This window comes from Brienomyrus brachyistius, chromosome 2 (assembly GCF_023856365.1).
Source record: "Brienomyrus brachyistius isolate T26 chromosome 2, BBRACH_0.4, whole genome shotgun sequence".
In the NCBI taxonomy this organism is placed as follows: domain Eukaryota; kingdom Metazoa; phylum Chordata; class Actinopteri; order Osteoglossiformes; family Mormyridae; genus Brienomyrus; species Brienomyrus brachyistius.
Genome location: NC_064534.1, coordinates 44,576,957 through 44,592,641, shown reverse-complemented (window position 1 = coordinate 44,592,641; position 15,685 = coordinate 44,576,957). Strand labels below are relative to the sequence as shown.

Here is a 15,685-nt window from a genome sequence, read left to right as displayed (position 1 = left end):
GTAAGGGGGCAGCTGTGAGACACTGGTACCACGATGAAACCCAGATTGTTATCTGTTTGACAAACGCACACTTAGTGGTAGTAGTTGTAATGGGCCTCATGTTGAATTTTTTACCCTGCAAAGCTGCTATTAGCTTGTGGATGATGAACTGTCACCGGGTGGATGTAAAAATGAAGGTTTTAATGCTGTTTCTTTTAGTATAAATTAATGACTTCAAATACAGACAGAACATTGTTCAGGGAAACAACAAAAACCACATGCTGAGAATGAAGATGTCCAATAGGATAGATACCGAGTGGAGAGCTGGAAATGACAGAAAAATCATTTTAGCAAAAGACTTGGACTTATAATAGGCCAATAAACATAGCCAGCTAACTGTTCTTAAAGTTCTTTAAAAGTAGCTGATGAGATGGGTGGGTTAATGGTTTTTCACATTTATAGCACTTGAACTGGTCATAGAGAGAGAAAATGACACCCATTGGCCCAATATTTACAAATTTAAATCAGGCACTAAAATAACACAATCAGGAAAATGGATGCGCTTAAGTCCCACCTGTTTCTGTATATGGAAAAATTATACATGTCTGCAAACTACTTCCTGGATGCCAAGCTAATTAATTCTGTGTGTTTTGCAGGTTTTACCTCATTAGGCTTGCATGCTGGTCAGAAATAAGTAATTTTATGAAGGGGTCCTGTTTTGCAAATGTTAGCTGCTGTAGCTTTCATGTTCACCCACTATAATTGTGAGTTTTTAACACAAACAGCTGCCCTTTGACTAAATACAGTTTCAGTATGTTCCAGAAGGCTGGTCGAGTTCCAAGTTGAATTTTGCTATAAGAAATAATGTAAATGAATTTAATCCATTTCAGATCCCCAAGTGATTTCATGTTTAAACTTAACTACCCACTTAACTAATGATAAAAATATATATGAAACTAATACACACATGAAAAGCAACACATACTTGTAAAAGCAATAAACGTGAAATAATTGACAATCCCATACCCTGAACCATGAACAGACACACCTTCCAAGTCTCATTATTATTTCTTTTTAACTTCTACAGTTACTTTCACTATTCTCCTCTCTAGTTTGCTGCCATCACTGCTCACTTTTGTAGGGACCATGATTACTCTCTCACTAAATGTACTGTACATAAAGCACAAAAAAATCACACCGAATACAGCTTTCACACATTGAACTCGGTCAAAAGGTACCATGAGACTGAGAACGATTCCTACTGTAGGCATCAGCATCCTAATCGGTTCGCTTTGCCTTTTTTCCAGCCCATCAGAGACACATTTTAGCAGGTCTTTTGTTTGTCGTGTTCTGAGTTTTCGGTTGATTTACGGTTCGATTTTTCTCAAATTGGAAGAGTTGAACACGTCTCAACCCATTCAAGTTTTAGCGGGAACAGTTGAGTTCCAAGATTTTGGTCGAGGTGCAAGTTGAAAAAAATTCAACGAACCTGTTCGATGTCCGAGTTGAGGCATTTGAGTTCCAAGGTTCTACTGTACTTGAGATGGGTGATAACTTTCTTTTCATCCTGATACAATTGAAATGATATGTTTTAACAATACAGATATTTGGTGCTTGTCACTTAACGGCCCCTTGCCAGTGGGCAAAAATAATTTACTGAGCAGGGCAGGTATTACATACCTCCTACCCATATCAAAGACAGGCTGTTTTGGATAACCACCAGTATGGTACCAGGGCTCCAGATGGTGACAAAAATGGATGCCTATGCGACTAGATTTTTTATTTTGCAACTAGCTTTTTTATTTAATTTGGACTCTTGCGAGAGATCGCAGTAATTTTCCATCAGTAATAACTTGACTGTGCCCATTTAAGATACAAAAGGTATTTGTTTGTTAGTTATTTATGGACTAAGTGTAAACCTAACCATTACAGACATGTCCAGTTAAATGTGCTTTAAACATTAAACTATAGGGGACAATGCACACCATATAGCTTACGTATTATGTGTTTTTATGCATATTTATTAACACAATTCTTTGTCTTCCTGCTGTGGCCATCCATGCGTGGCATGTTTCTGTGTCATTTATTCTTCTCTTATTATGTATAAGACAGTGCAAAAGACAATAGTAGGCAGGTCAGATAGCTCAGATAAGAGAAAGAAAGGGCAGTGTGAGGTAAACCAGAGATGAAAATGTGCCATGTAAGTATTTTTTATTTTATATTTGGCATGTGATGGAGATTATGGCTCTTAAAAAAAACAGATTAAAAAAGATTATGGCTCCTAAATATTTTGGGTTAAGGAGCCAATGGCTCATTAAATTTAAATTATTATTATTATTATTCTGGAGCCCTGAGTACCGTTTAACACTAATTGTGGCAATCAGGGTCAGTTAACCCAGCTCTAGCGAATTAACCCTGGGTATGTAAAACTTTTTTCAAGTACAAGTTGGTTGTACTTGGATTCTGTCTTGGTATTCTGCAGTAGTGTTCATGGTGGGATAGGTGGGTGGTGATAGGGGAACTAAGCGCCTGGAGGACAGTAGGAAAAAGGCACTTTCTGAAAACATTGTTTTGAAGGTCACCCATATGTGTCATTGGGCAGTATTTGTGCGTGTGTGTTTGTGTGTGTATCAATGTGTGTAAAATACACTATATAAACCAGGGTTTAATGTTAACTCGAACTCAACTCTAAGGCCTCCATTAAATACAGTATTCTGTTTGATGGGCATTTGGCATATTCATTAAGGGGTATGTTTCTTGATTGTCTGTCTGTTTTGTTAGGATAATATGTCTGATAGCTGTACTTATCAAAACGTGTCTTTGGTTAAATTTGAGTTGCACAATGTTCATCTTTTATAGACATTTGAAGGCCTTTCAAATACACAGCCTGGGTCATTGTGTATGATGGTACTATCACATTAGAGTACCTGAGATGATATGTGTGCCTCACAGGGTTTTTAAGGGCAGCGATGAGGTTCGACTGATGCGACCCCCATCCCCGGTCACTCAGAGCCCGGACACCCAACAGGAAGCTGAAGCAGAAAGGGCATCCATTGCAATGGAGCCCGATACCACGCAGCCCGGCAGTAGCCGGGAGCTGATGGATAGCCTGGTGGTCATGATGAGGTAGCCTCTTCCCCTCTATATTCAATTCAGTTTATTTTTATATAGCTCCTTTTCACAACCTTGTCACCCTAAGGCACTTTGCATAGGTGTGTTGTGATTCATTACAACATCATTAAGAGAGAACAATACAAAACAGGGAAAACGAAAGCAAGCCAGTTGACAATGGAGGAGAGGTACTAAACTCCCAAGTAGGGAGGAAAAAAACCTCTGGGGGTCCAAGGTCAACTGGCTGCTCAGTACCCCTGGGTAAGCTAACATTACGGGAAAAAGAAGAGTGGGCTTTCTTGTTAAAAGCAAGGTATAGACTTTGATCAGTTCAAGCCAAAGTCTACCAATAAGTTGGTTCTCCACTACGGGCTGAGCAGGGTGCTGATGAAAAACTGCACCCACAATGTTACAGCTCGTAGATCACATCCACAATGTCACCTTTCCTTGGGACTGAACCAAGACTCCAGCTCAGATGGTGCCCACTCCTGGCACCATCCAGACGTGGGGGATGGAAAGCAGAGAGCATGGGTGGTCAGAACATGCATTGACAAGTACAGTACATAAAAATGACACGTACAGCAGCACCAACAGCCATCGTTACGTTGTGTTGTGTTATACGCTGAAGTAATAGGTCTTCAGTCGAGATTCAGTTGAGACCAAATTGGCGTCCTGAACATAGGCTGGTAAATCATTCCACAATACAGAGCACCTGTAGCAGAATGCTTTTTCACCATCTATCCCTTTTATTTATATGTGGAACAACAAGGAAACCTGAATTCTGTGATCTGAGTGGACAATGCAGCTTGTAAGCTTGAAGTAATTCTGTTAGGTTGACAGGTGCTAGACCTTTAAGTGCCTTATATGTAAGTAGCACAACTTTGAACCTAACAGGAACCCAGTGCAGGGAACAAAAAACAGGGCTTATGTATTCAAACTTCCTGTTCCTGGTGACAATTTGAGCTGCTGTATTTTAATTATGCTGCAAGGTGTTTAATGTGCGATGTGTGCTTCCAAGTAACAGAGCGTTACAGTAGTCTAACCTATTGTATGCAAAGGCATGTATCAATTTCTCAGTGTCTTGAATGTTAAGTAATCGTCATTTGACGATATTACGTAGCTGTAGAAAGCATACCTATGAGAGGTATTTTCTGCTAAAAATATAATGAAAATTAAAATAATGATAAAATGAAAATAATCTCCACTTTGCCATTTACTTTTCAAAGTCTGTGTAAAAATTCTGCCAAAATGAAAGTTGAAATGAAACAGCACCGTTTGCATTTTAATTTTCCACTCATGTATGAGTCAGACGTGAAATTTTTTTTAATTCAAAAACCTTTTTGTCTTCATTTTCCAGTTTTTCTTATACTTTTTCATTTAAGTTCACATCATGCAAATATGTTAACTGAAGTGGAGCAGTGAGCGGAGCTGTGATTTTTCAGCGTGTTTGCTGGGTCCTTTTTATGTTCCTTGCACATGGTCGCCCGTGTTACTCAAACTATTGCCAAAGTCAGACGCAGCAAGTTAGCTACTTATTTGCAGCTTCAGATTCAGTAAGGGTCCAAAGCACGAAGTGCTATGGAACCTTATTTAGCTTATTTGCAGCGTCTTATTTTGCAGCTTAAGTTTTGTTATTTGTAGCTTTACTAGAAGGGACTGTTTGCGCAGCACATGCTGCAGCTTTCACAAGACATTTTGAAAATATAACATGAATAAAAGGTTTAAGCCGTAGCATATATATTTATTTCATGTGATTTTTCTTTCATGACAGTAAACACACACAGGAACACAACAGAATGCGCAGACGTAATGAGAAAGCGCAGCAGTGATTGATAGCTCTGCCCATTGTCCGCTCCAGTTAAAATGTTGTGAACTTGAAAATTAAAAGGCAAATAGTAAATAAAGTCAAATTGGAAAATGAAAAGAAAAAAAAAATATTTACCTGTGCAATTTTTCACAACTGACTCCTGCAAGAGTGGAAAATTTAAAATTTCATTTTATTTTAATTTTCATTTTGGCAGGATTTTTGCTCATAGACTTCGAAAACTAGTGGAGAATTATATTACTTTATCATTTTCATTTTATTTTTTGCAGAAAATACCTCCCATACATACCTTCGATACCGCATCCAAATTTGATTTGAATGAGAGGTTTGTATCTAAAACTTGTATTGCTACTAGCCCTAAAGTTCCATAGTTCCATACATCCAAACATACTCTATTCAGACTGCCGGTTCTTTGTGTTGTGTTTCAGGACGTTTCTGCGCTACTTCTTCCCTCCGGAATTTCGAATTCCAAAAGATGACATTAACGGCATGACCGCAGAGGAGTTGGTAGCTTTTCCAATGGTATGTTGAGGAAGTTTGTCATAAGATGCTGCGCTTGTGATACTTCTCAATTACTAAATTACCCAAGCTAATGTGACACTTCCACTTATTTTATGTTTTATATCCACTTAAGACTTCCATGATTTAAGACAAGCAAATTCTTAGCTAATGACTTATTTTCATAATTGTCAGCTAATGAGAATTAATTTTTAAGATAAGAGCTAGAACTGCAGAGCTAATGCTAAGTCTAACCCTGCAGAAAGAGTACTTCCAGCAGTATGAGCTGGGCCTACAGAGTCTGTGCAACTCGTATCAAAGCCGGGCTGATGCCCGGGCTCGTGCCGTGGAAGAGAAGAGTAATAGTGCAGAGGCACGCCTTCGTGACTCTGAGGAGAAGCTCCAGAAACTGCGGACCAATATTGTGGCTCTGCTGCAGAAAGTCCAAGAGGTGGGTAGCCCAGCCCCCCCAACAACCCTTTTTTCCCTTTTTTATGTAATTAGAAAAAACTATACTACTTTTCCTTCATTTTTCCATTCATTCTTCAATTTCTGTTAAACATGATTGCCCAATTAGAAGACCAAATTACCAATTTATCATTTTAAAATAATTTTGTGCATTAAGGCTGTCTATCACATGTTACTCAAGCGTTGTATAAGAACAGTCCATCAAGTTAAACGTACTGTCAATAGAAAATGCTGTAGCATTTCTGAATTGTTGATGTTCAGAATGAACTTTTCACTATTGACCAAATGACAACATTCTGTTAGCTAAAATCACCATAGAATGGGGCCAGCATTGGGGTTCAGTGGCCTCCATTATTTTTACATAGAGTAACCTGCTCTATCTTAGTGTTCCTTTTGTATTTGCTTGAAGGTCTACTGGTTTCCTCCGTGTTCCTTATTTGGATAAAAGAACAGTTGGTTCAGGTGCTACTCTCTGCTAGCCTTCTTTGAAACTACAGACAGAGGATGGGTAGTTTTCAGAGACTGAAAAGTTGTCACTGCTTGTTCGGAGATTAAGAATCTCAAAACCAAGCCCCTGCATAAAAAAGTTGCATGGTCATATACCTGTTATGGCATAGCAGTTAGCCTTGTTAAGTTCTGACTTTCACCTTCACTACAGGACATTGATATCAACACAGATGATGAACTGGATGCTTACATTGAGGACCTGCTCACTAAAGGAGACTGACCGGACTCACTGAGTGACCTGCGTTGCTCTCACCCTTCCCTGACAGCCAATTTAATTCCGTTTCCACCTTGTTCTGTGTGGGCTGTCAAAGAAAAAAACTGTACATTATGGGATGACAAAGCAGCAGAGATTGCATTCCATATGTGTAATATAGATTATCAAGCACGCCTGCACATTACCTGGCCACACCTGAGAGTAGGTTGGGTGTTGCTGTGTGCTAGGAAGGACATTGTGGGAGGGAGAGGGAATTTAGTTTGGGCATCCCAAAGCTTTTAGTAACTGTAAGGAAGACCGTCGTTGGGAAATGTGATCCAAAACACTTTGGATGTATGACACTGGTCTCATTAGCCCAGCAGAGGAAGAAAATCACACCTTTAACCCCATGTAGCTACTTCAAGGTATCCCCTTTTTCTTACTATTTTGTTGTGCTTTTCAGCATGTCTATAAACAGGGTTAAAAGCATTTTACTAGATTTTAGTTTAAATCGGATGTGTTCATATTTATACTTGTATGAATATGGTGGTAAACAAAATTGAGTAAAAACAACCAAGAATAAGCCCTTGAACAGTATGGAGAGGGGGATAGTAGTCAGCCTAACCTTCTTGATATTCCTGTCCATCATTACATTAGCGTACCTCAAGGCATTACAGTACACTTCACAGTTTTGCAGTGCCCACTTTTTTCTTATTCAACGCTAAAGCAGCTGGTAGGACTCGGAACTTAAATTATGCTCCCCCTCATTACACACTAACAGCAAAGAGGATTATGTAGATTATATTTCTGCTATCTGCACATATCTCCAGTTCCTGAGTTCAGAAACAGTCCATTTGGAAAGTGTGTAGCATACTACATGTCTCCCAACACTTTCAAGATTTAAGTATGTGTGCTTCATAACTTTTTTTTTGGCAGGACAGATGTAATAATCCCAGGGTCAGTGCTGCTTTTACCAATTTAGAGGATGGGATCTGATAAGCATGAAAATGGGGGTTCTTGGATGCTTCCTTCTTCAGGAGTGTACTCCAGAATGGAGCATGTGGGAAGAGATAATTAAGCTAATTTAGCATCTACCAAGACTTTGAGGGTGTTAACAGGCTTACCCTCAAACGAAATATTTACTGGGTTTTATCAGTATGTATACTCTTGGAAGCTTTCACCTAACTATAGGACAACTTTTTGGAGTGGGGGAGGGGTCAGTATAATCGCTTTAAAATCACCTGTATTTAGTTAATCCAGTCAAGGGAAGCCTTTATGTGTATTGTGGTAATGTTTCTTTTAAAAGAATATTTTTAAATGTTAAAGAACTGTTTTATTAAAATGTGTGGTTTATTTTTGCTCGTGTCCTTATTTTGCAGAAATATTATGCACTAACATAATGTTCAAGGGAAAGTTATGACAAATCCAACTGCCCAGATGAGTTTTCTTGGAAGGCTTGTCTATCTGAATATTGTCTGTTTAAAATGATGTAAGAGTTTTAATACAAAGTACTCAATACATACCCTCAACTCATTTCAAGACATTCCTCTTCTTTTATCTCAAAACGTCTCGATAATCTGACATTAGTAAATGAGAGTGAGTGTAACGTAGTACCAAAATGCTGATTTATATAATGTACTGCAGCATTGTAAAATAATGAACTCGTAAACATGGCATCAGTGCATACACTACATCAAGACCATTAATTTTGATAAATTCACTGTTGCATTTTTTTCATAATAACCTCAGAAACTTGGCACCAACACTCCGTTCTCCATGCGTCTGATGCATTTCTGAGCAATTACATCCCAGTTTTCTTTAAATGACTGAGGAAGTGCCGTCATCGCAGTGTTTTTTCGAGTTTATAATACACTCAGTGACATAAAAAAGTTGATCCCACAAATGTCCAACTGGGGAAAGATCAGAGGACCTGTCTGGCCACTGGAGGACCTCAACATGATGCAGGCAGTCCATAGACACACGTGTGTGGACGGGCGTTGTCTTGTTGAAAGATGTACCAGGATGCTGTCTCGGGAGGGGTAAGACATACGGATGCAGGATGTCACAGACATAGCGCTGTGCTGTCAGGGTCCCCCAAATCACTACCAAAGATGACCTGAAGTCATACCTTATGGCTCCATGATTCCAGGAGTAACGCTGGTGTCTCTCCACAACATTGGCAGGACTGGTCTTCCCCCTCGGTGCCGCCATACGCGCACATGACGGTCATTCATGGTAATACAGAACCGAGATTCATCACATAACATGGTACGACACCACTCGTCATTAGTCCATGTCTCCCGGTTATGGCCCCACTATAAACACAGCCATCTCTGCGCTGGTGCTGACGGAAGTCTACGCATGGGATGGTGAACCCGTAGTTCAGTTGATCCCAGTCATCGAGACAAGGTGCAGGATGACACAGGGTGTTGTAGAAAGTCCAATGCCGGTGTCTAGATGAACAGTCGCAGATGTCACTGGGTTCTGTAATGCTTGGCGCGCATGATCCGCCCTTGGTGTGGTCTTGGGCGACCGGAACCTTCACAACATGTGTGGGTACCTTCGTGTGCCCATTGGTGCCAACATCGGGCGTATGTGATATCTGCATACCCCACATGCTGGGCAATTGCGAAACAATGTGTTTTAATTTTAGCTTACATTGATGCCAGGCTGTAGTTTAGCAGCCAGATAATAAGCAGGAATATCCACATTCAAGCAGACATGATTTATTTCAAGATGTGAAGGGGTTGCCAACTTTGGTCAGCTGACTGGCGTTCGATTTTTAATATGGGACATATCTGCACACATTTTTACATATATGTAATAGTTTAATTACCTTGTAAATAGTCTGTTGGGTATGCAAACTACCCTATCGCTTTTGATTTAGCTAATTTTAGATTTGTAATGGTATATTGATTTGCCGTAAGACTTTTTGCTTGTAACGCCAGATACGTGAAAGTTGGGAGCCCTGCAGAAAGTGGAGCGTGACGGAACGAGTGAGGGGATGTTCCGGTGGGTTTTTTTTTTTCTTTCTTTTTTCAAATACACAGCTCTGCTTCCTCCCGTTCCAAAGAAAATTTTCTTCCGAGCGGAACCAAAATTGTTTTTCAAGTGGGAGTAATAGTAAACAATTACTGTGTTTGTTTTTTTCCCTTTCAGACAGCATTCTGTAACAAATGTGAAGTAAAATATGGACATTTTATATGACAGAAAAAGTTTACTGCGGTAAAGGCTAACCGTTATTTGTTTATTTAACCAAAAGTAGGCCACAGGCAATACCTAAGTCTCTTGACAATATCAGCATCACAGACTTCATAATGTTGTTTACTACTGTGATACCCTGCAAACCTATGGGTATGTTTCCCAAAAGTGTAGCTGCTAACAATATTAGCGACTTACATAGTTGGAACTATGCAAGTAAAATGGGTCCAGTTATGCAAGTTTCTAACAGGACTTTTTGGTTATCAGTATATATACTGGACTAGTGTATATTAAGTTTGGAGGTGTACAGCCCTAATAGGGTGTTCACCCAGCTATTTTTACTTTATAGCAAATAAACAAATGACATATGACATGAAAAAAAATTTCATAACTGAACATCCTGGATATTATGACCTGCGCGTCCAGTCGTCGTGTGCGCCACGCCCCCCTGATCGTCCACATGTGCTTCCCCGATTGTATCGAGCTGTTCCCTGTTATTTTGCCTTGTCATACGCATATCATTCTACATCTTCTTCAGTTGGGTGTCCGTCATTGATGTTTGCTGATGTTTCCTTGTGTTAGTACGTCGCTGTCTGCCCAGTCTCCCCAAATAAACCCTCGTTTCCCGTAATCTCGCTGACCTGCCTCATCCTTCCCTGCTTCCTGCTTGCTCGTCCACCGCACGACGATTCATGAAATTTATCTCAAACAAATTAAGTTAAATTATTTTAATTAATGGCATAGTTTTGTCCAGACTAATTAGAGGAAAAGATTAAGGAATTACTTAATGTTGTGGAAAAAAATCTGGAATCACCTTGAAATTTTTATGTCTAAGACTGAAAATGTGGATTAGTTTGCAGTTAAACAGAGACTTTAACCAGCTGGTGGACTTGGCTAATTGAAAGGAAACATTGCCCCAACAAGAAAGTTGTCAATTGAAACAATAAGAAGGGTTATAAAACTCTTTCAAGAAGGAAATCCAACATGGAGTGTGCCAAAGATTTTGGTTGTTTCCAGTCCGCTGTGTCTAAAATTTGATGTAGATACAGTATAAACAAAGTGGGGAAAAACATATCGGTAGACCAAGGAAGGCGTCAAACCATCAGGATAGAAAACTCAAAGCAATATGCCTTGAAAATAGAACAAAAACAGAAAATAGAACACAACAAAACAAATGGCAAACATACATAAGGTGGAAACATGAGTCTATGTTCGTAACAGAATGAATGAATGAATGCCTTTTCTTGTCACTATACACATGTATAATGAGATTAAGAGCAGCACATTCAGTGCAAACATGTACACACCACAAACAATAAACAAATAGTGCAAAAGTTCTGTAGCGCTATATACATATGGAACAAATAACTAAATAGGGTTTTAAATATATGAATATACAATGTGATATGAAGTGTGGGTTATCACACATTCGGTATTATAGGGTAATAATGATAATGTGTAGTGAGTAGAGTGGAGATGTTGGATACAGAGCAATGATATTGCACAGTATACAGGTATTGCACAGTTATCAATACCATTTAGGTGATGGATATTGCACAGTTGATAGAAAGAAGTCCAGGGGTTGGGGGGTTAGACTGTGCAGTCTACTGTCCAGTCAGTGCATGTGTATGTTAAGGGTGGTTATGGCTTTTGGGAAAAAAAACTGTTCTTGAGTCAGTTTGTCTTTGCTGTGATGCACCTGTAACACCTCCCTGAGGGCAGCAGGTCAAACAGATCTGAGCCAGGGTGGGAGCGGGAGGTGTAAATAACCATCAGGGAGGGGAGAGGGCAACTGATGATCTTCTGTGCTGCCTTTACTACTCTCTGAAGCCCCTCCCTGTCTGCCGTGGTGCAGCTGCCGTACCATACTGTGATACAGTACGTCAGCAGGCTCTCTATGGATGAGCGGTAGAAGGTCAGTAGCAGGTTGGAGTCCGGGTTGTGTAACCACTGCTGAGTCTTCTTGGTAACTGCTGTGGTGATGTCTGTCCAGGAGATGTGAGCAGAGGATGCCGAGAAACCAGAAGGTATGGACCCTCTCCACACACTCGCCGTTGATGTAGAGGGGGGCTAAGTCAGTGCTGTGCCTTCTGAAGTCGACCTGTAAGAAATCGGCTGAATAAAATGGGATTTAGGCCTACATATAGACAAGAAATAATGAAAACCAGTACTAACACCTAAACAGAAGAAAATGCGGTTACAGTGGGCTAAATAGAAGTGAGAATGATTGGATGAAAGTGATTTTCACTCATGAATCATGAATCCGCATTGGCTAAAGAGATGATGCTGGAACTTTTGTCTGGTGCCATTCTAATGAAACATATAAAGACAACTGACTGAAGTAAAGTAATTTCTCCAGTCATTTATGATGTGGGAATGCATTTCAGTTAAAGGTTTGGTGATGAAGTCATTTTTTAGGATTGTTAAAGGTAATGCATTGCTATGTGACTTGCTGAGCGCTTCTCCAGTAGTTTTTATCTTGCCCTATACAGACTAATGGTAATTCGGGATGGTAATGTATCTCTATGTCATGGTCCGCGCCGAGGAAGCCCCTATGACATCACGGGGGCTTCCCTTCCACGCCCTCGGTGTATCCCGAGAAGGGAGTTTAGCAGGGACCGGAATACTCCATCTCCGCCTGTCCAGGGAACCGGTAGAACCGTTAACTGTACACCTCCCTCTGTCAGCTGAGTTCCATTGGGGTTAATGAAGAATCATACTTATTCGCGTCGATCACGCCAGCCAGAGTTCGAGACGTTCTGTCCCGTTATACCCTTTGCCTGCCTGTACCTCTCTCTGCCTGCCTTTTGCCCTGACCGTATTCTGCCTTTCCGACGACGAATCTAGCATAACCCACTGAGTATTGACCAAGACCGCCTGAACACCCGCCTGTCCCCGGATCCTTAGCCCTGCCCTGTGCCTTAATTGCCGACGAAGATCGCTCGACCGCTGCCCGTACCTCGACCACGATTCCTGGATTACATTTTCCTTTTTTCTGTCTGGATTTTACGAAGGATATTAAAGCCCTTTCACCTGCCTGATCTGCAAGAGTGCCCTCCTTATTTACGCGACTCCTCTCGTGACAATCTCAGTTGTTCTAGTATTCGGCTGTAGCCTTTGACCAGCTTCAGCCATTGTAAAGCCATAATTGAGGACATGGTCCACAATTGTATCCCTTATTTCATCAGGAATGTGCATGTTCTTGGCATCTTCTACCTCTTCCTCTGTTTTGTCTCCCTACCATTCCACAGTGCAGCCTTATTATGCTTCTCTTTACCGGCTATTGACTCTGTTCATTTCCTTGTTGCTCTTCCATTGTCAAATTGTAACACTATGTTGTGCTCTGTTGATATATGCTTGCCAACTGAAGGTTCATGAGATGCACCTCTGAGGTATTCTAAAGCTCTGTTTGATCAGTGGTCAATCTAACACTTCAGACCTTCCCAGAGAAATTCAGGACACATTTATGCATGGAATGACTTATACAATGAACTAATGTCTAGATGTTTTGGGGGGTAAGACTGTTCAACAGAGTACCAGTATAATTTATATTGACCAACGTGACATAAACAATTGATAATGTAGGAATCAGTAGATGATTGTACATAATCATTTAAATTTGCAATTTGACCAAATGAATGAGACTTTGAATTTATGATGTGCACAAGTGACTCGATGATGTTGAAGTTGAACAAGTAGTTATGAGAATTTAATTTCTGATCTGAGAAATGTGCCAAAGCGACTGAGAAAAACTGTGAACAATTTTTTTTATGTGTCCTACCTGTGATTTGTTTATTTGGAGTCAGAATTTCTTCTAAGTGTAGTGATTCCATAGTTTTTACCAGGGGTTAGAGTTAATAGTGTTGCTTAACACTCTATTATTTTCGATTCAGCCTGTTTCGCCACTTTCTTTTACTCATGCGGGATTTATATTTAAAACTGTGAACAAGAGCGTTTGAGATTCACGGTATGTTGGTTCTATATATATGTACCCAGCTTTCCACATTCAACTATTCCGAGATTAAGTCAGTTTTTCATTCTGACACCTGTAATGTTTTAGATCAAATGTAGTTGCGACATGGTTATCTATCCATGGGGTCCGCTTTCATGAAATGCTTAACTGTAATTGCCTACTGAGACGCTTTTATTTTGAAACCTTCCCATGTGCGTTACCGGAAATACGTACCGCTTTCCTAAACCTAGTTTTTCCTCTCTGTGCCTTGTTGCGGGAAGGTGGCGAAAGAGAGGTTTTAATGGTAGGTAGGTAAAGCGTATAAATTGTAAAACAATAACAATATAATAACAATAATGCATAGTCTTATGCATTTAGTAAATCGTTTTTAGTAGCATTTTAATATATGTCTCACGCAATGCAATTAGAAATCCGAACATACTAGAAGAATAGATGAGATTATAAAAACATGTTAAGGATTTTTAATGTACTTCTTGTATTTAAAAATATGAATTTTAATTTCATGCTACATTTTCCACACGCTTCCTGCAGTCTGTTGTTGACTTATTATGTGTTTAATTCCGTGATGACTTTTGACCTACTTCATATATTTTCATTCCAATGTGCAGCGGTGAACATGCGTGTTTATTATTTAAAGATATTTGTCGTTTCTCAATTTTACAGAACAGAGTTTGCGAGCCGGTAAAAATTGACCGTAAGCTCTCCTGATGGCAGTCTACGTTGCGGGCTTGTCGCGGGTCGGTCGAAGTTTGCTACCTTCCCCGGGACGTGGCCGTCTCCTTTCTGGTAGCTGCACGGCCTTCAGCGTCCGAGGACAGCCGAGGACATTCGAAGTGCAGAGAGAAGCGGCAGAACAGCCAATCTTCTTCAGGTCCTCCATCGGCAGCTTCTTCCAGGAGAGACCGCAGATCAGTAACCCTTTTTATGAAGACGCATTGCTGCAGAAGTACCTAAAAAGAAACCTGCCGTTTGAGGTCTGTCCTGCATCAGTGACCAGGATATAAAATGTGATGATCATTTCCCAATGACTTACTGTAAATATATACAGCACCAACGAGACGTGGCCGCAGTATTTTGAGTCAGCGTAACAGTCAGAGAAAACCTCCTGGGGCCTGTACTACGAAGCGGGGTTACTGACTTAACTTGTCGGATTTAAGGTAGTCTGGGCAAAATTTAAGTGAACGAATATTAAGTCAATTTAAACTGGTACCTTAAATCCGACAAGTTACCCCGATAAGCCAGTAACCCCGCTTCGCAGTACAGGCCACTGGAGTTAGCAAACTAAAGTTGAACTGAGATAACTTTTTGTAGGCTGTGGAAATTTGTTTCAGAGCTGAAGGAGCAGGAACAATGATTTCAAACCATTTTACCTTTGTGCATTCAGGTAAAGGATGCAATCAAAGCTGACTTGGCTAGGTTTGGAGAAAGGCTGGTGAGTGAAGTGGATGCTCTTGGCCGTCAATGTGAAGAGAATCCACCCCATCTTCAGCAGTATGATGCATGGGGCCATCGAGTGGACCGGATTTTCACCTGCCCTGCCTGGAACCGCATGAAAGAGATCTCTGCCCAGGAGGGCCTTGTAGCAGCAGGATATGAGAGGGTACATGGAGAGTGGAGGTACTCTTATGGATCAACCAAATCAGTCTGAGTAATGTAGTAAAATCTACTTCATAAAGTTCTACTTTCATGTAACTGGTAATTCTGTTAATACTTTGTATTTTGTTGTGAAATGTTTATGTGTTGTATTCTACAGTCGTGTTTATCAAATGTCCAAAATATACCTATACTCTCCTTCGGCGGGACTGTATACCTGTCCACTGGCGATGACGGATGGTGCAGCCAAAGTGATTGAGGTGACCATCCGTAACGGTGATTGTCCATTGACTTTTTTGGCGTTATGACTTCTATGTCACTAGGTCTTACTGTATGT

General features: G+C 40.4%; 2 protein-coding genes and 1 long non-coding RNA gene across 5 annotated transcripts in view; 2 read left to right on the top strand and 1 right to left on the bottom strand.

The window, feature by feature from the left end:
- Positions 1-7,939, top strand: part of morc2 (MORC family CW-type zinc finger 2) — a 50,285-nt gene extending 42,346 nt beyond the window's left edge. For all 3 annotated transcript variants that reach the window (XM_048985681.1, XM_048985671.1, XM_048985690.1), the window contains 4 exons: positions 2,932-3,105; positions 5,344-5,437; positions 5,676-5,864; positions 6,540-7,939. In XM_048985681.1, coding sequence (XP_048841638.1) covers positions 2,932-3,105; positions 5,344-5,437; positions 5,676-5,864; positions 6,540-6,608 — 526 coding nt within the window. In that variant the 3' untranslated portion in view covers positions 6,609-7,939. The remainder of the gene's footprint in view (positions 1-2,931; positions 3,106-5,343; positions 5,438-5,675; positions 5,865-6,539) is intronic.
- A 3,036-nt stretch (positions 7,940-10,975) lies between these two features.
- On the bottom strand, positions 10,976-15,127 carry LOC125714912 (uncharacterized). Its single transcript, XR_007383882.1, has 2 exons — positions 14,789-15,127; positions 10,976-14,705 (listed from the first exon to the last, which is right to left on the bottom strand). It is a non-coding gene; the product is annotated as an uncharacterized LOC125714912 (long non-coding RNA).
- LOC125714767 (acyl-CoA dehydrogenase family member 11-like) overlaps positions 14,463-15,685 on the top strand; it is an 11,837-nt gene continuing 10,614 nt past the window's right edge. The window contains exons 1-3 of the mRNA XM_048985705.1: positions 14,463-14,729; positions 15,140-15,372; positions 15,509-15,608. Coding sequence (XP_048841662.1) covers positions 14,463-14,729; positions 15,140-15,372; positions 15,509-15,608 — 600 coding nt within the window. The remainder of the gene's footprint in view (positions 14,730-15,139; positions 15,373-15,508; positions 15,609-15,685) is intronic.